At 54.0% G+C, this 22,233-nt stretch overlaps 1 protein-coding gene across 2 annotated transcripts in view; it reads right to left on the bottom strand.

The window, feature by feature from the left end:
• The window catches only part of LOC138569646 (uncharacterized), a 1,436,407-nt gene that overhangs the window by 574,444 nt on the left and 839,730 nt on the right, over window positions 1–22,233 (bottom strand). The window contains exons 41-42 of one of the 2 annotated variants that reach the window (XM_069647797.1): window positions 6,482–6,643; window positions 2,539–3,660 (exon numbers count right to left, since the gene is read on the bottom strand). In XM_069647797.1, the coding sequence (XP_069503898.1) occupies window positions 2,539–3,660; window positions 6,482–6,643 (1,284 nt within the window). The remainder of the gene's footprint in view (window positions 1–2,538; window positions 3,661–6,481; window positions 6,644–22,233) is intronic. The other variant, XM_069647798.1, reaches the window with a different exon arrangement.

Genomic DNA, 22,233 nt, shown 5'->3' with positions numbered 1-22,233 from the left:
TGCCGTCAGGCCTAGTACGCTAGTTACTTTTTTGTTAGATCCTTCGGAAACCTCAAGACCAAGAAAGACTACTGTATTCCCTTGTTCCCTTCCCGCTTTGATGCACTTTGAAGCACTTCACTTGTCTAAAAGTACTGTACAAATAAACAATTATAAAGAGGACACTTTGCTGCCGACAAACATCAGATGATGTACTGACTATGCAGTCAAACATTTCGTAACCAGTTTTTCTTGCAGGGCTCAGGACCTTCCCTATCCCAAGATGGTGGAAGAAGTCAGGAGGGCATAAAGGTGCTGTGATGTCAGAGGTCAGTCAAATTAGAATCTTCTTGAAGGTTCGAAAACTGCCTTTTATTAAGACCGCTAGGGAGTAGGACTCAACTATGTTCTAGCCACTCAAGGATCGTTTTCAGAAGAAGAAGAGAGAAGTTTGGCTTGAAGGTTTCATGGGTATACACCTGAGTCCCGGCTGATTCCATCAACATTAAAAACAGACTTCGGGGACAGCACTGTGCCATGCAGAAAAGATAAGTTTCTTTTTTGTTGATTGTTCAATTATGGTGTGGACCAAAAGGTAATCTGGTACGAGATGACAGGAAGGAATGGTCCTATTATGTGAAAAATATTATGGGCCTCATTACGACCCTGGCGGTAAGGGGTTTACGCCAGCGTTAGCTGCGCCGACCCCTTACCGCCAATTACGAGGTCCCTTAGCGCCATGGAGGTTTTAACACCCGCTTTTGGCGGGTGTTAAAATCCATGGCGCTAAGGGACCATGGAGTTAATTACGCCACCGTAATTTACGGTGGCGTAATTAACGCCTTCCCCACTCCCATTATGCCCTATGGGGCAAAAATGGGAATGGGGAAGGGTAAATGGGGATTGGGGACTTACCGCCCCGCCAAGGTCGGAATGGGGCGGTAAGTCCGCCAACCACCATGGCGTAAACATAGTTTACGCCATGGTGGTAAAGTCACGGCCCAGGCGGTAACTTACCGCCTGGGTCGTAATGAGGCCCTATGTGTTGTAGTTTATCCTTGGGCAGATGAAAGAATGAGATCAGTCTCTGTTTTTACTGCATCTTGGGATAGGAATTGCAATGTTGCTGTGCAACAAACTACTCTTCGGTCTAAAATAGAGACTTTTGAAACCATTGTGAAGAGAAAGATTTAGGATTTGGGCTGCTGAATCCTAATGAGCTCTGCAGTGCACAATCTCCCACACAGAAGATTGCATTTGTAGGCTGGACTGCCACAAGAGGCTCACTGGAAATTTCATGGATGGGGGAAGCAGCGAACATAATATTCCCTGCAGGTTTAACACTAGTGACCTGCTCAGCTTAATACACAAATTGACACTTGGGTGACTTGCAAAGCCTTCAAGTGAACACATTTTCCCTTGGAATAAAGACAAGGACCCTCAGTTCCCTAGCAAAAAACAAAAGTGGCCTTAAACATGGAGACAGACATGTCTGGAAATGCATCACAATGCTTTTCACTGATGCCTGAGCAAAGGTTCACACTAGCAGATTTTGTATGATGTATGATGATCACAGATACGACCTTTGCTCTTAGGTTCACTGACACATCTGTTGATGCGGCTGATGCCATACTTAACCCTTAGACATGGGCCAATTGGGGAAACCTAAAAATGTTTCAGGCACTCATCCATGGAGCTAAGTCACTAATCATGTTGAGCTGGAAGAATACTCCTGACACTGGGCTGCAGAATCGCAATAGATTTGGCATTGATTGGGAGATATCTGGACAGTGAATTTTGTGGTGTAATTCCATAGATTGTCTGGGCTTTTCCTTGAGGTTTGGAGGACCTTATGCCTTGACACTTGGGACAACCTTGACATCAAGCCCGTCATGACACTGCCGGTGTGTATCAGCAAGGTATTAAAGATCAGATCTACCTCACAGTAACAAAGTATCTACAAGAGAAAATGACTTTGAGGAGACAGGACACTCCCAAGATGGCGGCATCTCTCACTGGGAAGCGTATGATCCAGACTGATCATGGGAACGTAGCAGAATCTTTTAGGACGTATTGTACTACACCTTGAGTGAAAGATGCTGACCTGAAAAATCTGTCTATATGGTATCATGCAACACTGCTTATACTGAACCTGACTCTCACTTGCTGAAGCTGGCTGCCAGTAATTGACCAGTAGTACCCTTGCCCTGCTTCACACTGGGGCAATGAAACAACAGCTGGTGATTACTTGTTTTGCGGCATGAAAAAAGTGAGAGTGTGTGAAAAGGTTGAAGAAAAATATAAATGTATACAAGATGGTCACTTCAAATGATTATTTGCAAAGTATAAGGGCTTAACAAATGTTTTATATGCACCAATTTTTAACCATTAGTAATATTCTCATTGAGGATTCAATAGAAGTGTTAGTATGTAATTATGCAGCGCTGCATAGCCTTGTGCATTAGTGTGAGTGGCATGCTGTACACAGACCAGACAGGAGAAATTGTAACTGTGAAACATGTTTGTTCTCCTTTGAGGACAAGGCATGTTCCCTTCTACCTTCAAGCTTGGACAGTGGTTGTGAAGGACAAGGTTCCACTTCAAGTGCGGCTTCCCTCCAAGGTTTCCCAGTCCAGACACATTGCAGGCTCCGTTCATGAACTCCGTGCTCAGCTCTAGCCTGTTCCCCAGGAGGGCGATGCCATGGAACTGGTTATTCGTGGATATCCCAGCGTGCTTCCACTGTGGGATTGCATGACTAAGCAATATTTTCAGTTCAATTTTCTTGCCCCAGGAAGTAATCAGTTCCACTTTCACTGGCTTGCCATCTGCCACCACATTTAAACTAGACCCTATGGAATTCTTACTCAACTCCATGAGTCCATCCATCTGCATACTCTCTGGCACAGACATTTTTCCCAGATGTTCCCACTTGTGATCAAAGGTACTTTTCACTCCTACTCTACTGTTGAGTTGCAAGAGGGCACCAGTAGCATTGAAGTAATTTGCATTTTTTTCTATCAACATTGTACCGACGATAAGATTTCTCTTTGCCTCCCCCCATAATGTCAAAGCAAACCTTCTGTTTTTCCGTTTGTGTGCACTTCTGAACTCATGCTGCCACTTTAAGTTTGCCACATAGGAATCCTTGAATTTTGTTTTCATGGTAAGCCCAATAGCTAGTCTGTTGTAAGATGCACGGATGTTTGCTTCAAAGTCACGCTGGCCTAATCTGACTACCCCCTTTGACTTGGCTACATGCTTCCCGCTAGCACCCCCCGCGGGTGCACACAACACAAACCCATTCCACTTCAAATGCGGTGTGGTGGACGCATCTAGCTCAGTATATGCATCGCAGTTGTCGACGGTGAGGTTGAATGTGGCCATGTGTTTTTCCATTCTTTTCTTAATGACTGCTTTAGCTTCTACGTGCCTTGGGAAGTTAAGGTGAGTAAGATGTGTGAACGAGTTTGAGATCACGCCAGTGATCTCGTATCCATTTTTGTTACCATGACACCCCTGGACACGCACACTTTCCCGGCTATAGTTCAGCCTTATGTCTGTACAGTGTTGGTGATAGAGCTTTGTAAATGAAGCATGTACCTCAAATGGCTTCCTTGAAAAGTCCCCACTGCAGTGACCAGAGAGTTGGTTGGAAGTGGCCTCTCCGCTGCAAGTGACCTAAAATTTTAAATGAAAAACATACTGTTAAAACAATAGAACAAACAAGGACATTATAACTTATCTTTGTATCTAGAATGTATTTGGCGCGTGGTTGGGCAATGCATTAAAATTGCATGCTGGTGGCGGCATGTTGGGCACGGATCTGCTTAATGGGTCATTACTGTGAGTGCCCAGGACAGTGGACAAAGCCAAGAGCATCTGCTGCAGTTGCAACAGGAAGAGGCTATGACAAAAGGTTGCAAATATGCCGTTGCAAGGTTGGCTACTCTCTGTCGTTACTTGGAATTGCACGTGGTTACATAGACTGCTTTTCAAAAGTCTACATTTTCTGTCGATGCAATTTGATTGACCTATTGTCAACATGTTTATTTTTGTTATGGGGCTGCCTCGTCCCCCCCCTCCCTAACCCACACAGGTGCCACACTCATCCACCACACATCTACTCCCGTACCCCCAAACCCCATACACACATACTCAAGGGTCTGTCTTTATTTTGTCGACTCGATTAAATTGACTCGACTTAATCGGAAACCTTTGAAATCCACATATGAGAGGGCAATTTATAAGCAGTTGGGGAACACTGACAAATTTACAGATATTTGGGGATTATTTCTTGACACATATGGTTAATGTCTTCACTATGTAACCAATGTAGATAACCGTGCGCTTAACTATTTAACTATTTCATGTTTATTTAATTTTTGTTCCTTTTAATTTCTCCTTTTTTCCTTTAGTTTTCCTTTATTTTATGTTTATTATTGTTGAGATTTTGTTGACCTGTTAATTCGGATTATTTATTTGCTAAGCTGCATTAATTGTTCAGAAGTTAAGGTTGATATGTACCATTTGATGAGTCTCCTGTGACTTACTTTTGAGGGGTGAAAATAAAAAATTTAAATTGAAATTCAATCTGTGAAATCACTGCAGTTATGCATCTATTCTGATTTTCTGTAACGTCCAGCGGAACTCTCTGGCGTCTACTATATAAGGACTAGCAAAGAGGCACTTATGTTTGATAAGAGGTCACCTGACTGCAAGGATTGGGCATGCAGGACACTGGGTCCAGTATTTGGTCTGCATAAAGATGTGGCATCATATTTTAAAGAGATGAGGAAATCATGATTTACATGCACCTTGTTTGTTTGTTTATTATTATTTGGTAAACCTTCCTGCCAGATTTCTCCAGCTCCTCAAAAGCATCGACATTTGGAGGATGAATGACTGAATGGGATCTGCCAGGGTTCAAGCCTGCGAGATACACACAGATCTCTGAAACAAATGCTTAACATGTGAGATTGTGCTTAACTTGGGGAAGCAGCACATTCTGACAGAATCCGTTCATTGCCTTTTGCCTGAGAGGAGGCCTGGGCGTGGCAGGTAGCACCTAAGAAAGCACCTTGACATATTAAAATGCACCATGTGTACCAACCAGAGACCAAGACATTGGGCTTCATTACAACTCTGGCGGTAGCCTTGCCGGTAAATTGGAGTTGCATTTTTTCCAGCAACCACGAATGGGCAAGAACCGGGCCATGCCGCGTTCGGCGGCCCCATAGGGCCGAATGGGGATGGGGACGTCGGATGCACTGGCGCATTAAGAGTGCTGCCAGTGCATCCGACGTGCTGTGCTCGCGGGTGCCGGTCTGCCTGCCAGGCACCCGTGACCACAACACGTAGTATGGCGGTCTGGGAACTGCGGTACCGGCATGCTTACCAGTACCGTAATACCTGGGCCGCCAGGGTCTAATGAGGCCCATTCACTCTATTGTGAATGCAGCTGAAAGACGAATGAAATGTGCAAGCTGTTCTCCGCTGACTACATAGACATACGAGGGACACAGCGTGCACATGGTGAATACACGGTGCGCCTATATTAGCATTATGTAGGGCAATCCAAGATGCTTTCACATGCACTATCCCCAGCATAATGCATTGCTCGCTTAATGCACACTACTATGACCTTAATGCCTTGGTGGCTTAAACCCCCGACGCCAGGGAATCATAAAACAAGTAGATGCATTAAAAAATAAATGTTTAAATCAACATGGCCTTCATTGCTGCTAGCATAACGGGGTGTTTTGCCCATTGGCCAACAAACACACAAGAAGGCAAGGTGGAATGTTAGTTTTTCGCACTCCCAAAATACAAATGAGCAGCGGGCAGTGTGAAATATATTTATTCTAAGAGCAAATTCGCAACTGGGAGTTACTTACATCTAGCAATTTAAATGATTGGTTCCCCTATTTCGACCTAATTTGCATTGTCTGTTTTCTTTTGGTCTTATGTGCTGTGCCTAATTTTATGGTGGAGGGCCGTGGCACTCCATTATTTTCACAGCCTTTCTTTTGCTTCTTTCTCCTAGCTTTGTACGCCACTTTTCAGTCGCCTCTTTGCTTCTTGCGCTCCCTTTCTATAGTGCTCATCCGTTTACAGTGTTTCATCTTCCTTTTCGCGTTTTCTCTCCTTGGCTTCCTGTCTATTCTGTACCCATTGCAATACCCCCATTACTCCCACCACTGGCTCTTCTCCTCTTTTTGGTGTTTTCATTTCACATTTTAGCTGTTGCTATTTATGTGTATATTTTAGTTTCAACATACTGGTGTTTAGGTGAGAAAGAATTTTCAGAATTTGGCAAAGAGGTAATTAGGCATTAAACACAAAGTGATGATGTAGGGAAGCATTTTCCCGCAGAGTGGAATGGGGCTAAGGATATGTTGGCCCAATGCGTTGTTTTCAGCAAGGCATCTTCATCGAGAACTCCAGAGATGGAAGAAATCCTTCTAAATGCCGCTGTTTGGAAATGATCTGGGAAACTAACCTGGGCCGCTGATGGCACTGTGTCCATTAGAGAAGCTAGATCATGGTGCAGCGACAGGGACATCTCTGTGGTGCTGCCAAGGTTTCTCCTCTGCATTTCACCTCTCAGCATCTCCTCGTCCGCTCTTGCTTTTACTCCAACAACTAGCGTTTTGCTGGAATTCTTGATATGGACAAAGAAAGCAAAAAAAGAAACAGAGTGAAATCCACCAAACCACCTGATGAGCACATGTACTTTGGTAGAGCCCTTGATAGGGTGCTTGATTATTTTCTCGATAAAAAAGATCATAGGGCAAGGGGAATTGTTGTTATTCTACACCAAGGGCCTGTCTGTTAGATGAACCAACAGAGTGGAGGAAGTATGTTAGTCCAAAACAGTTCTGTACCAGATTATCTAATATTTTCAAAGGTGCAAGAAATTGAGCAAATTAAATGAGCACCCATTTTGCCGCTTCAATAATGCGAAACGGAGCATACAGGTTTTTTATTACCTATTATCAAAAAACATTTGCACTAGGGCAAAAAAGAATTGGCCTGTTGTTTTGTCCTTAGTTTGCTTTGTTAACATAAAAAGAAATGTGTTTGCTTTTCTTTTAATGTTACACAAAAAAGATAGCAAAACAGCAAAAAAAAATAGTCTGCTTCATGTTTGTTCTTGTGCAGACATGTTTAGATAATAAATAACGGGGAAAATCTTTTTGCTCTATTCGATATAACTCGAGTCACAAAATGAGTGCTAAATGATGTTGTTCCATTTGTTTGCACAAGGGGAACGTTTTGCTAATCTAGCCCCAGATCATCCAACATATTCACCAGTGCTAAGAATTGGCAAACACTTATATATAATACAGAATGGCGCAACAGGCTTTCTCTTAATCTGTATTAGAGCAAAATGGTTGCGCTGTGGCAGAAATTAATCAGATACTTTTTGCTTTATCTTTGCTGCATAGCAGAAAAATAAATGTGTTTATTAAACATTTTTACATAACACAGAATTGGGCTAAATCTGTGTGTTCCCTTCTCTATTATCAAAGCAGCAAAACTGGCGATAAATTAATTTGCTTCATCTTTTTTTTTCCAACTCACAGGCCGATTCATGGAATAATTAGCGCGGCGCAAGTGGGCAAAAACGTGCGAATCGCAGTGGAATAGCGAAAATCGCAGTGCAAGTGCGAAAATCGCACGAAAAGCAGCGCACGTCGATTCATGGAAGTCCGTGCGCGAGAAAACCAGCGGATGTGCGATAAAAAGTGCGCCGCGCACATTGGCGCACAGGCCATCTAACAGCGTGCGCCAGGTCACAGCGAAAATCGCAAAGGCCACAGCGAAATTCGCACATAGCGCGGCGCACGCAACAAAAGTAGGCGGAACACGGGCGTAACACTCGGAATGGGGAACAACTTGCAAAAACGTGGGCGTCACGGGGGAAGTACAGGGCACAAGTGCGCGGAACGCCCACACGCTCGCCTACAACACGTATTCATGGAATAGAATAGGGCAAAAAAGCGCACGCTCAAACCAGCGCACAGGCACAAACACGACCGCCACAAGAAAGCAGGAGGTAGCGTCTCTGCGGCTGTAAGAAATGTGCGCCAAAAGGTGCGCCAACAAATAGCACCCATATACTGCCATGATGAATGCCCTATACTGTGGCCCTCCAGGACAAATGACGTGCAAAGGGGTACCCACAAACACGGACACGCTGACAAAAAATACGTGTGCGTGTATACCGGGGTGCGCGGGAAGTCTCACACGCGATTTGGCCGGGTACTTGGATTTCAGGGGTGCGCGGGAAGTTCCACACACGATTCCATCAGGGTAGGTGTATTTCAGGGGTGCGCGGGAAGTTCCACACGCGATTCCATCGGGGTACGTGTATTTCAGGGGTGCGCGGGAAGTCCCACACGCGATTACAGCAGGGTACGTGTATTTCAGGGGTGCGCGGGAAGTTCCACATGCGAATAGCCTGGGCGCGTGTATTTCAGGGGTGCGCGGGAAGTTCCACACGCGAATAGCCTGGGCGCGTGTATTTCAGGGGTGCGCGGGAAGTCCCACACGCGAATAGCCTGGGCGCGTGTATTTCAGGGGTGCGCGGGAAGTTCCACACGCGAATAGCCTGGGCGCGTGTATTTCAGGGGTGCGCGGGAAGTCCCACACGCGATTACAGCAGGGTACGTGTATTTCAGGGGTGCGCGGGAAGTTCCACACGCGAATAGCCTGGGCGCGTGTATTTCAGGGGTGCGCGGGAAGTTCCACACGCGAATAGCCTGGGCGCGTGTATTTCAGGGGTGCGCGGTAAGTCCCACACGTGAATAGCCTGGGCACGTGTATTTCAGGGGTGCGCGGGAAGTTCCACATGCGAATAGCCTGGGCGCGTGTATTTCAGGGGTGCGCGGGAAGTCCCACACGCGATTACTGCAGGGTACGTGTATTTCAGGGGTGCGCGGGAAGTTCCACACGCGAATAGCCTGGGCGCGTGTATTTCAGGGGTGCGCGGGAAGTCCCACACGCGATTACAGCCGGGTACGTGTATTTCAGGGGTGCGCAGGAATTTCCACACGCGAATAGCCTGGGCGCGTGTATTTCAGGGGTGCGCGGGAAGTTGAACACGCGATATCAGCAGGGTACGTGTATTTCAGGGGTGCGCGGGAATTTCCACACGCAAATAGCCTGGGCGCGTGTATTTCAGGGGTGCGCGGGAATTATCACACGCGATTTGGCTTGGTACGTGTATTACAGGGGTGCGTGGGAAGTTGCACACGCGATTAGGCTGGGTGGGTCCTCACAGGTGTTCCCTGTACACCCTCGACGGCCCCTGCAGGCAGCCCACAAAACAGGGGACTACCCTGCACACCTGCTCATGTCTCCCACCACCCCCACCCCCCACCATCCAGGGGCACCCTCCACCAGGCCCCCACTCATGTCTCCCACCACCCCCACCCCCCAGCAGTGCAGGGGCAGCCTCCACCAGGCCCCCACTCATGTCCCCTATCACCCCCACCCCCCGCCACCAGGGGCACCCTCCACCAGGCCCCCACTCATGTCTCCCACCACCCCCACCCCCCCAGTCACCAGGGGCACCCTCCACCAGGCCCCCACTCATGTCTCCCACCACCCCCACCCCCCACCATCCAGGGGCAGCCTCCACCAGGCCCCCACTCATGTCTCCCACCACCCCCACCCCCCACCATCCAGGGGCACCCTCCACCAGGCCCCCACTCATGTCTCCCACCACCCCCACCCCCCAGCAGTGCAGGGGCAGCCTCCACCAGGCCCCCACTCATGTCCCCTATCACCCCCACCCCCCCGCCACCAGGGGCACCCTCCACCAGGCCCCCACTCATGTCTCCCACCACCCCCACCCCCCCAGTCACCAGGGGCACCCTCCACCAGGCCCCCACTCATGTCTCCCACCACCCCCACCCCCCACCATCCAGGGGCACCCTCCACCAGGCCCCCACTCATGTCTCCCACCACCCCCACCCCCCACCATCCAGGGGCACCCTCCACCAGGCCCCCACTCATGTCTCCCACCACCCCCACCCCCCACCATCCAGGGGCAGCCTCCACCAGGCCCCCACTCATGTCTCCCACCACCCCCACCCCCCACCATCCAGGGGCACCCTCCACCAGGCCCCCACTCATGTCTCCCACCACCCCCACCCCCCACCACCCAGGGGCAGCCTCCACCAGGCCCCCACTCATGTCTCCCACCACCCCCACCCCCCACCATCCAGGGGCACCCTCCACCAGGCCCCCACTCATGTCTCCCACCACCCCCACCCCCCAGCAGTGCAGGGGCACCCTCCACCAGGCCCCCACTCATGTCTCCCACCACCCCCACCACCCCAGTCACCAGGGGCACCCTCCACCAGGCCCCCACTCATGTCTCCCACCAGCCCCACCCCCCACCATCCAGGGGCAGCCTCCACCAGGCCCCCATCCATGTCTCCCACCACCCCCAGCAGTGCAGGGGCACCCTCCACCAGGCCCCCACTCATGTCCCCTATCACCCCCACCCCCCCGCCACCAGGGGCACCCTTCACAAGGCCCCCATCCATGTCTCCCACCAACCCCACCCCCCAGCCACCAGGGGCACCCTCCACCAGGCCCCCATCCATGTCTCCCACCACCCCCACCCCCCAGCAGTGCAGGGGCACCCTCCACCAGGCCCCCACCCATGTCCCCTATCACCCCCACCCCCCAGCAGTGCAGGGGCACCCTCCACCAGGCCCCCACTCATGTCCCCTATCACCCCCACCCCCCGCCACCAGGGGCACCCTCCACCAGGCCCCCACTCATGTCTCCCACCACCCCCACCCCCCCAGTCACCAGGGGCACCCTCCACCAGGCCCCCACTCATGTCTCCCACCACCCCCACCCCCCACCATCCAGGGGCAGCCTCCACCAGGCCGCCACTCATGTCTCCCACCACCCCCACCCCCCCAGTCACCAGGGGCACCCTCCACCAGGCCCCCACTCATGTCTCCCACCACCCCCACCCCCCACCATCCAGGGGCAGCCTCCACCAGGCCCCCATCCAGTCTGCCACCACCCCCACCCCCCCAGTCACCAGGGGCACCCTCCACCAGGCCCCCACTCATGTCTCCCACCACCCCCACCCCCCACCATCCAGGGGCAGCCTCCACCAGGCCCCCACTCATGTCTCCCACCACCCCCACCCCCCCAGTCACCAGGGGCACCCCCCACCCGGCCCCCACTCATGTCTCCCACCACCCCCACCCCCCACCATCCAGGGGCAGCCTCCACCAGGCCCCCACTCATGTCTCCCACCACCCCCACCCCCCACCATCCAGGGGCAGCCTCCACCAGGCCCCCATCCATGTCTCCCACCACCCCCACCCCCCAGCAGTGCAGGGGCACCCTCCACCAGGCCCCCACTCATGTCCCCTATCACTCCACCCCCCCGCCACCAGGGGCACCCTTCACAAGGCCCCCATCCATGTCTCCCACCACCCCCACCCCCCAGCCACCAGGGGCACCCTCCACCAGGCCCCCATCCATGTCTCCCACCACCCCCACCCCCCACCATCCAGGGGCAGCCTCCACCAGGCCCCCACTCATGTCTCCCACCACCCCCACCCCCCACCATCCAGGGGCACCCTCCACCAGGCCCCCACTCATGTCTCCCACCACCCCCACCCCCCAGCAGTGCAGGGGCAGCCTCCACCAGGCCCCCACTCATGTCCCCTATCACCCCCACCCCCCCGCCACCAGGGGCACCCTCCACCAGGCCCCCACTCATGTCTCCCACCACCCCCACCCCCCCAGTCACCAGGGGCACCCTCCACCAGGCCCCCACTCATGTCTCCCACCACCCCCACCCCCCACCATCCAGGGGCACCCTCCACCAGGCCCCCACTCATGTCTCCCACCACCCCCATCCCCCACCATCCAGGGGCACCCTCCACCAGGCCCCCACTCATGTCTCCCACCACCCCCACACCCCACCATCCAGGGGCAGCCTCCACCAGGCCCCCACTCATGTCCCCTATCACCCCCACCCCACCGCCACCAGGGACACCCTCCACCAGGCCCCCACTCATGTCTCCCACCACCCCCACCCCCCACCATCCAGGGGCAGCCTCCACCAGGCCCCCACTCATGTCTCCCACCACCCCCACCCCCCACCATCCAGGGGCACCCTCCACCAGGCCCCCACTCATGTCTCCCACCACCCCCACCCCCCACCATCCAGGGGCAGCCTCCACCAGGCCCCCACACATGTCTCCCACCACCCCCACCCCCCCAGTCACCAGGGGCACCCTCCACCAGGCCCCCACTCATGTCTACCACCACCCCCACCCCCCACCATCCAGGGGCACCCTCCACCAGGCCCCCACTCATGTCTCCCACCACCCCCACCCCCCCAGTCACCAGGGGCACCCTCCACCAGGCCCCCACTCATGTCTCCCACCACCCCCACACCCCCACCATCCAGGGGCAGCCTCCACCTGGCCCCCACTCATGTCTCCCACCACCCCCACCCCCCCAGTCACCAGGGGCACCCTCCACCAGGCCCCCACCCATGTCTCCCACCACCCCCACCCCCCACCATCCAGGGGCAGCCTCCACCAGGCCCCCACTCATGTCTCCCACCACCCCCACCCCCCACCATCCAGGGGCACCCTCCACCAGGCCCCCACTCATGTCTCCCACCACCCCCACCCCCCAGCAGTGCAGGGGCAGCCTCCACCAGGCCCCCACTCATGTCCCCTATCACCCCCACCCCCCCGCCACCAGGGGCACCCTCCACCAGGCCCCCACTCATGTCTCCCACCACCCCCACCCCCCCAGTCACCAGGGGCACCCTCCACCAGGTCCCCACTCATGTCTCCCACCACCCCCAACCCCCACCATCCAGGGGCAGCCTCCACCAGGCCCCCACTCATGTCTCCCACCACCCCACCCCCCACCATCCAGGGGCACCCTCCACCAGGTCCCCACTCATGTCTCCCACCACCCCCACCCCCAGCAGTGCAGGGGCAGCCTCCACCAGGCCCCCACTCATGTCCCCTATCACCCCCACCCCCCCGCCACCATGGGCACCCTCCACCAGGCCCCCACCCATGTCTCCCACCACCCCCACCCCCCAGCAGTGCAGGGGCATCCTCCACCAGGCACCCACACATGTCCCCCTGCCCCCAGGTCCTGACGATACTCAATCATGGCAGTAATGGGCAGCATACCCAGCACAAACACCCAGGCAAGGATTGCATCCACCCACATAGTGAATGCAATTACATGATACAACCTCAATGGCAAGTATGTAAATGAACACATGTCCGTCACACACACATACACAACGGGTGCAAGTGAATGTCAAAACCTATATCATGACATGTATGAAACCAATGAGAAAATACCACAAGTGAAAGTTAAAAAAACATGTATTAAAGATGAAAAATAAGTAAACAAATCAAACATACAACAATGGGGATAACAAAATAAATGGTCCATGTCCGAGAACAAATATAAAAATAAAAAAAACAAAGTAATCCAAAAACAAATGTTGTCCAAAGCAATGTCATGTGGAAGGAAAATAATGAAAAACCATTTCCTCATGGTGAACACTATAATCAATAAAATAAATGTTTCTTCAAAAAGCAAACTATATACACGAATATTCCAGGGTCCATGAGCCCAACACCATAAATGAAACCTACTACTACCTAATGAAAAAAATATCTACAAAAAAGTGGCCATTGTCCGAGCGGTCCAAAAAAATAAAAATGAATAAAGGAAACATAACACTAACTAACTAAATAACTATATACAAAGGCAGCGGGCAAGTCCTGCGGCTCACTCGGTGATGTTGCTGGCCAGGGCATCATCGAACTCCATGTCGATGTCCTGGAGGCGGGACTCTGTCCTGGCCCCGAGGTCTCGCAGGGATAACCCCATGTTCAGCTCAAACTCCCTGCGAGCTTCCTCGAGGCACTCAGCCCGCCTCAACGCCCGACGCATGGAGAACTCCGCCCTGACCATGGTGAGCCGCTCCTCTTTCGCCCGCTGCCGCTCCGCACCTATCCGCTGGACCAACTGCTCCCACACGGAAGACACCACCATCCCAGGGTTGCCCTGCCCTCCGGCCGATGCCTGCCCCTCTGATCTTGATGGCCCCGAGCCATGATGCCTCCCACGTCGAGCCTGCTGCTGCCTCCGACGCCACTGCCTCTGCCAGCACGACGGCATCCAGGCTGATGGAAACCACCGACGCCGTCGTGCACGTGCCCTGCCCGATGATGCTGTCACATCTTCCATCTGCTGGGGTCCAGTTGCTGTGTTGTCCACCCCTGCTGGACCTCCGACTCCCAACTGTGGCAGGGATGGGATCCCCACCGAGCTGGCTGCATTGGTCGGGCAGGTCCACAGGGGGCCCTGGTGGCATCTGGGCCGGAAGACGGCAAGGAGAACGACTGGTGTATAGCCTGCACAGAGGAGGAGAGGGCCGCCAGATTGGCCAACACATGCAGCAAACCCCCGAACATGGCCGATCCCAATTGGGCCACGTCGGCACGGTGCACTTCGTGATGACGTGCGTGCTCCTCCCGGGAAGCATGCACGGCATCACGAATCACAGCCGTGCGCATCGCGACCCCAATCAGGACCTTCTCCACACGGCCAGGGGTTCCCACGTCCGCAGGTGGAGAGGAGTCAGGTGACATGGACATCCCCTCTACCTGCGGACGGGCCTGGGACGGGGCATACCTGCTGGTGCATGGTGGTGCACTCACAGGGTCAGGGACAGCGACATGCACAGGCCCCTCCACGGTGACCTGTGCTGCCTCCTGCCCCTGGCCCTGGACTGCACCACTTGCACCAGCAAGGGATGCCCCCACCAGGCCCCATGTGTGCCCCAGTGGCGGCCTCCTCCTCCTCTGTGCAAACCACCAACCTGGATGGCTCCTCACCGTCTCCCACCGTAGCAGGCCCCTGTGGGGGCTCACCCACCCCTTCCGCTGCAGCCGTGGGGGCATCCCCGCCGCCTTGCTCCACAGCGCCATCTCCGCCCTCTTCTTCACTAGCCGCTGCGTAGAGGGAGACAAAGAACACAAGCATCAGGGTACTGTACAATGGTCCCCTAGACAGGAAGCAATAGCAGATGAGCACCACTGTCAAGGTACACTTCCATCATGTCCCTCCACAACACATGGGTCAGTCCAGGCAAAACACACACAGTAACAGGCATGGTGCATGCCATGGACATTTCCATGCATGTCCAATGGACTCTTGAAACATTCAATGATATGTAACTCACATGCATCATGGCTCATGCCTATCACATGCACACACCTCACCTCAGTCACATCCATCTGGCCCCAAACACACCAAACACAGCGGATACAAGGGTAATTTGGCAGCTTCACTGAATCTGTGCATTGTCACACACATGTGTCATGCATCCATGGCATGCACAAGTCACAGACACGCAGGTCAGGCACACAGACATGGCTACCATATATGTACCTGGCATCAGCACCCATCCCTCACCCCCACCCATGTCCAGGTACAGAGACTGGCATGCTCTCAAATTCTGCATAGGGCTCCCCATGCGGCATTTGAACACATGCAACAACCATGTGGGTCACACATCACTGGTCGCACATGCATTACTATGATGTCCCTGCACACATACATGCATACATGGCCTATGGCACACATAAAGGCAAGTATCATAGAACCAGCACACCGCAACATGCCCTGTCTCACACAGTAATGCTTGGACACTTACCGCTCAAATCCGGACGGGCCTCCCTCTCAAGGATCTGGGCGTGGAGCGCTGGGCGTACGCGTTCCAGGACCCTCATCTGGATGGAACTCATGCGGCCCCGGCCCCCCTCCACGAGGCGCCGGGCCTTCACAAGGGTCCTGGACCTCAAGTCCTCCCAGCGCTTCTTGATCTTCAGGACGTTGCGGGTTGCCACCCCCTCCGCGTTGATGGCAACCACACAGTCGGCCCAGATCCTCTCCCGTCCTTCCTTGCTGGCGCGGGACGATCCAAGGAGGGCATCATACTGCCCCAGGACATGCTCCACCAGGACACCAACTTCGGTGGCAGTGAAGCTGGTGCCCCTCTGCCCCTCTGGCCTGGGGTTGCCACTGGTGCCAGATGTGGAAGTGCCCGACATGGCAACCCCAGAGGCAGGTGTGGGTGGGCAACTGGGTCCTGGGGCTGGACTGTGGAGCGATGTAATCCCAGTCGGGAGTCTTCAGTTCCAGCAGGGGTGGACACAGCAACTGGACCCCTGCAGATGGCTGATGTGCAGGCACCAAATGGCAGGGCACGGTGGCAGCAGGCAGGCAGGCAGGCAGGCAGGCAGCAGCAGATGGCACGTTGGAGGCTGCTCGGGGCACTGGGGGGCAGTAACTCGGCCTTCTGGGCAGGAGCGTGGTCTTCCGTGTGTTTTCGCGTGGCCAGCTTGATACGGAGTGATTTGGCACGTGAAAATCCTGCACGTGAGCGTGAAATCAGAGGAAAGGCCCTTAGCACGTAAGCGCGTCAGCACGCATACGCGATTCTATTGGACCAGAGTCCCTCAGCGCGTAAGCGCGTCTGTGACGTGACCCGCACGGGTGTTCCCCACTCAGCACGTGATGACGGAGCACACGTGGAAATACTGCACGTCAGCGTGTAATTGGACAAAAGTGCGCGTACACGCGATTGGCCTATGTACGTGTATTTCATGGGTGCGTGGGCACTTACACACGCAAGTACGTCAGCGCACCTGTATCCCGTGGTGCGTGGGAATTTCCACACGCTATTGGACTGGGAACTGGATTCCAGGGGTGCGCAGGTCACACGCTCGCCTAGAACACGCGCAAAGCATAAATTTGCGCACTTTAACAATAACAAGCTCAGACGCCAGGATGAACATACCGTTCCTAGAAGCAGTGGCAGTGGGCTACCAAAGGAGGAGGAGGAGGATAGTCAGGGCCAGAATATTCACACCCAGAACCAGCCTTTTCGGGATGCCTGATGACCAGGTGTATGGGAGGTACAGGTTTCCACCACACATAATACTGGACCTGGTGAGTGGGAGGATGACCTCACATCACCCACCCTGTGCTCCCAAGCACTCAGCCCCCTGGAGAAGGTCCTCAATGTACTGCACTTCTTAGCCACTGGATCATTTCAGCGGACAAGTGCCATAGTGGGTGGGGTGTCACAGCCCACCCAGTCACGCTGCCTACACCAGGTCTTGAACATCATCACTGCACGCCCATCAGTCCGCAGGCACATATACCTGCCCAGAACACCTGCAGAAAGGCATGCTGCCGCCCTGGATTTTTACGGTGTGGCACGATTCCCCAAAGTGCTAGGTGCCATCGACTGCACCCATGTGGCTCTACGTCCCACCAGGGCATCTGAGCACATCTATAGGAACCGCAAGCACTGGCATTCCATCAACGTGCAGGTAGCATGTAATGCCAAGGGAATCATCACCTCAGTATATGCCAACTATCCCGGGTCCACCCACGACAGCTTCATTTACCAAATGTCCACCCTAAGCCGGGACCTAGAAGCTGGCCGGCATGGCGATACATGGCTGCTTGGTGAGTATGTATGCCACTGCACATGCATGCATGTTGGATACTGAGAAAGGTCACAACCCCAACAATGATACCAATCACCACCTCCACAGGGGACAGTGCCTACCCTCTCAGCCCCCACATGATGACGCCAATTCGGAACCCCACCACGCCACCCGAGGTAAGATATAACACAGCCCACATTACGACCCGGGGCATAGTGGAGCGCACATTCGGAGTGCTAAAGTCACGCTTTCGCTCCCTTGACCGTTCTGGCGGCCAGCTGTTATACGCTCCCCCAGTAGTGTGCAGGATCATAGTGGCAGCATGTGTCCTGCACAATGTTGCAACACGCCGTGGGCCTGGCCGTGGACATGGTGGTGGCCCCACATCCCCAACCACATGCACAGCCGCTGCGCATGGGAGGGGAAAGGGCACGGGGGGAGGCAGCCCGTACACGTACACAGCTAGTGGCTAATTACTTCACATAGAAATCACACCCCTGTGGAGTGCACACTGCCCTGGCACATTCCATCTGACAATCAATGATGACTCAACCTGACACTGATCCTGAATGTCTGGAGAATGAACCGTGAATACCATATCAGCCTGAGATTGTTCACCTGGAAGTGTCACAATGTGTGCATCCCTACCCACACAGACACCACCAATGCAGTTTTGTGGAGTTACACATTCAAGCAGCTAAAAAGGATACCCACTTGCAAAATGCAACAAGAGGACAGTGCCATGTCAGCCAACCCAACCCCAGCACCGCCACACGACACACCGTGCCATGTCATGCTATTTGCAGGTAAACAAAGTAATCCCCACAACATGACACTAGTGTCACTATGTACAGTGTCCCTATTAGAAACCTGCAACACCTGAAATGCTCACAGCAATGCCGGACCAACAACATACTTGAGCACGTACTACCATTAACATGACATCACAAATGTTACACATTATTAGTCTCACCACCTGGAAATGCCTGCACTCCCACCACTACCAACTGTGCAGTGTTGGCGCCATGTAGAGTTGTAGGTGCACTGCTGCCAACATGGACCCCATCTCCAGACTAGAGGTCCTTGTGTAGACATGAGGAAGGGACCTGCAAATTGGGAGGTAGACACAGAAGATGAGTTACACATCAATACAACATGCAGTGTACAACACAACAGCAATATGCACTAGGAATGTATACACAGTATTGACTACAGACTGCCCACACAGCTCATGGGAGTCCAACGTCACTGTGTAATTCACTGTCACTTGGGCACACCCTTTGCAAGCCCATGGAAACGGGAAGCAGGAGGGGTGTGTGTGACTCAAACCCAAGCATCTGAACCAAATACATTACAAGCCTGCATGTGCCCAGCCACAATGCAGCGTATGCCCACAGGAACCACGGAAGCCAACAAATCGTCCCAAAAAAATTGGGAACAAAAGAAATAAAACTAAAAATAAAAATAAGAAACAATCAAAAATGGCCATTGATGGGCCCGGGGGGTTGGGGAGGCCACCCAGGAGGTCCGAGGACAGGATGCACACCAGAACCCACCTGCGTGGATCCTGGGAAAATAAAACACCTCCATGGGCTCATGGCCCACACGGCTACCCTATTGTGGGAGTATCACTGCTGTCGCTATTATCACCCTGTGCAGCTGCATCCGGAGGTGGTTGCACTATGGGAGGCAGCCCGCGCAAGGCCCTAGTCTGCTCCTCCATGGCTGCAAGCATGCGGGTGTGGTAGGTCTGGTTCTGGAGGATGAGTGTGCGGAGGTCCCCATGCAACAACTCACGGGATGCCCGGACCTCCGCCCTCGTTGCCTGCATCTCAGCTGAGAGCGTACGGGTGAGACGCTCCAGCTGCTGTTCTGTCCTTTGGTGTGTTGAAGCCTCAAGCTCAACAAGAGTCGTCCTGAGGTGATGGAGCTCCTGCCTCAGGGCTTCCCTGTGGCCCTGGGACTCAATGGAGATGGCCTCCTGCAGAGTCGCCAGTGCCGCCCGCCTGTCCCTGTTGGACCCCAACATGTCCTCCCTGTGTGACTGGCAGATGGAGTCGGTTGCCTGCTCTAGTCGCTCCATCAGCCTTTCTGGGGGGACAATGGAAGTGGCCACCCTATCCATGGCCTGAGCCATCATCTCGGATGATGCAGCCTGTTGGGTTGCCATACCGTAAATGGATTGCTCACATGCGGTATTGCAAGGTGGCGTATGGCCACCACGTCGGCGGGCACCACACCTGTCTGGGGCAAGGCGAACTGCGCCTTGCTGTGCCGGCACTGCCTGAGGCTGCAGGACTGCATTCCCCCTCTGATCTGCTGGCCCAGGAACAGGATCAGATGTCGCAGAGTGTGACCCTGCATCCGTAACCACCAAAGGCGTAGCTGCCAACACTGACATCCCCATAGAGGGTTCTGACCCTGGTGCAGGTGGGTGAGACAGAACAGAATCCCTCCCTTGAACACTCACCTGCGACGGCACGTAGGTCTCATCCGAATCAACACCTGAGTACAGCTCGGGGGAGGTGCAGCCAGAGACACCCCTTGAGAGCACGACCTGCAGCACTTGTGGGTTCTCCCCCACCACCACACCACGTCCCTCACTGGTGGTTGGTCGGCCCTCGGACCCCTCCTGGGTCTGCACCATCTCCACAACCCCAGCAGTATCAGGTGTGTCTTCCCCTGCAAAGACATGAAAACAAAGAAATGGAAACAGGCATTAGCACCATGGCACACAATGAGGGCTGAGAAGCAAGAGAACCAGTACTTGATTGACACATGTCCCACATGACTAAAACCCTCCCATGCATGCACCCTCACTGCGTATGAAGTGCAGGCAAATGGCACACACTGATGACACCAAGATGGAAGATGAACACATTTTCTGCATGCTGCCTGGCAGTGGCATCACACATTGGCCTGTGATTGCCAGGTGAAACACACATGCCATCACACAGATGGCATGTACCATTGCTATTGAGTGAAGATGGAGAGGAGGGCAGCACCTATTCATTTAGTCCAGTTCCCGCATGTAATTGCTTTTCTAATTCTAACAGGTCAGATTTTTCACCTGGAGCTGCCAGTCTGAAATGGTCCAATTGCACAGGGACATGTGTGTACAAATGATATCCAGGTAACAAAGTCACTCCACTTTACCATAGCCATGTCAGACATGTGACTAGTGGACAGCGACATGGCTAGTAAAAGTGGGGGAATGCAAACAATCTGACTGAATGAACAGTGAAAAATAAGCAACTATATTGTGGCAAGGTGACACTTCAAGGGCAACTGGCGTGCAGTTGGGCTAGATGTCTACTGTTGGCAGAAGGGATACTGCTATGGCCAAATGCAGCTGCGCAGGGAGTATTGCATGAAGCACATGGCTGACCCATACGACTCAGGCGCACACACTCTCACCTGGCACACAAACAGAAGCCCTCACACACACACCATGCACATGGATGACACACACATGCATGTGCACTCACCTGACAATGCCTCGTAATCAGCCAGATCTCCCACGCCTTGGATCTGTTCCTCCGTGACGTAGGTCCCAGCGACTGACTCATGTGGAGTGAGTTCCATGTCTACTACTGGAGACCCACCTCCAGTCACTAGAGTTGCGGCATGATTTGAGGCCAGCTTACTCTTTGCCCTTCGCTTTAGGTCATTCCAGCGCTTATAGCAATCATTGGCTGTGCGCCTCACGATTCCAAGGGCACTTACGATGTCCGCAACGGTCTGCCAGTGTGCCTGGCGTTGTGCAGGTGTGGTCTTGGATCCTGCAACAATGACCATCTCGTTGCCATGTCCGGACACATACTCGACAAGTGCATTCAGTTCGTCATCCGTGAAGCTGGGCTTCCTGGACGGGCCGGACTGTGTAGCCGTGTCTGGGGCATCAGCCTGTGCCGGACGAGCACTCTTCCTCTTCCGCTTGGAAGGTGGTGGTGATCCTGAGTGTCCTGCGCCGCTCTGGACACTAGGGGCAGGAGCCCTGGTGGACTCTGTATCAGGAGTGTGGGATTGCACACTCAGCATGGGAGTTGGTGCAGGCATTGGCTCTAGTGTGATGGTGTCAGGGGGAATGTCAGCAGCATGGACTAGGACCGACACTGTGCTGGCTGGGTGTGTGAGGGCTGGGGTGGATGGAGCCGCAGCTGCCCCTGCAGCCTCTCCGCCCTGCCTCCTTGGTGCAGCAGATGACCTTGCTGCCCCAGATCCACGTGACATGATGGCATCAACGTGCACCAGCGCACGTGTCGTAGCCCTGCTGACCTGGAAGTCAGCCATGGAGTCAGCCAGGTCTGGTGCCACAAAGGGCTGGTCCAACAAGGGCTGAGCATGGATGGTGTCAGCCACATCAGCCTCAACGGGAGGAGGGGAGGGGGGGGATTATGGGTGCCCGTGACTGGTCCTCCACACATGGGGGGACAGGCTCACCCTGCAAGTTACGACCACGTCCCCTACCGGATCCACCACGGCCACCACTTGTGGCTCTTCCACCTTTGCCACCCTTACGGAATCCTCGCCTCCCAGCCATGGCACTGATGTTAATGTGCGTATGGGAGTGGCTGTAGACTATTGTCCTGGGCAATTGGGGGTCAAAGGGGTTGGGTACCAGATGGTAATTGTACCCTAGTGCTCTAGCAAGGCTGAATGTAACCCCTGGGGAAAGATGACGGGTCACGCA

Source organism: Ambystoma mexicanum, chromosome 2q (genome assembly GCF_040938575.1).
Source record: "Ambystoma mexicanum isolate Mex_15411 chromosome 2q, UKY_AmexF1_1, whole genome shotgun sequence".
Lineage (NCBI taxonomy): Eukaryota > Metazoa > Chordata > Amphibia > Caudata > Ambystomatidae > Ambystoma > Ambystoma mexicanum.
The sequence above is the reverse complement of the archived record's forward strand: the minus strand, read 5'-3'. Positions and strand labels throughout refer to the sequence as shown.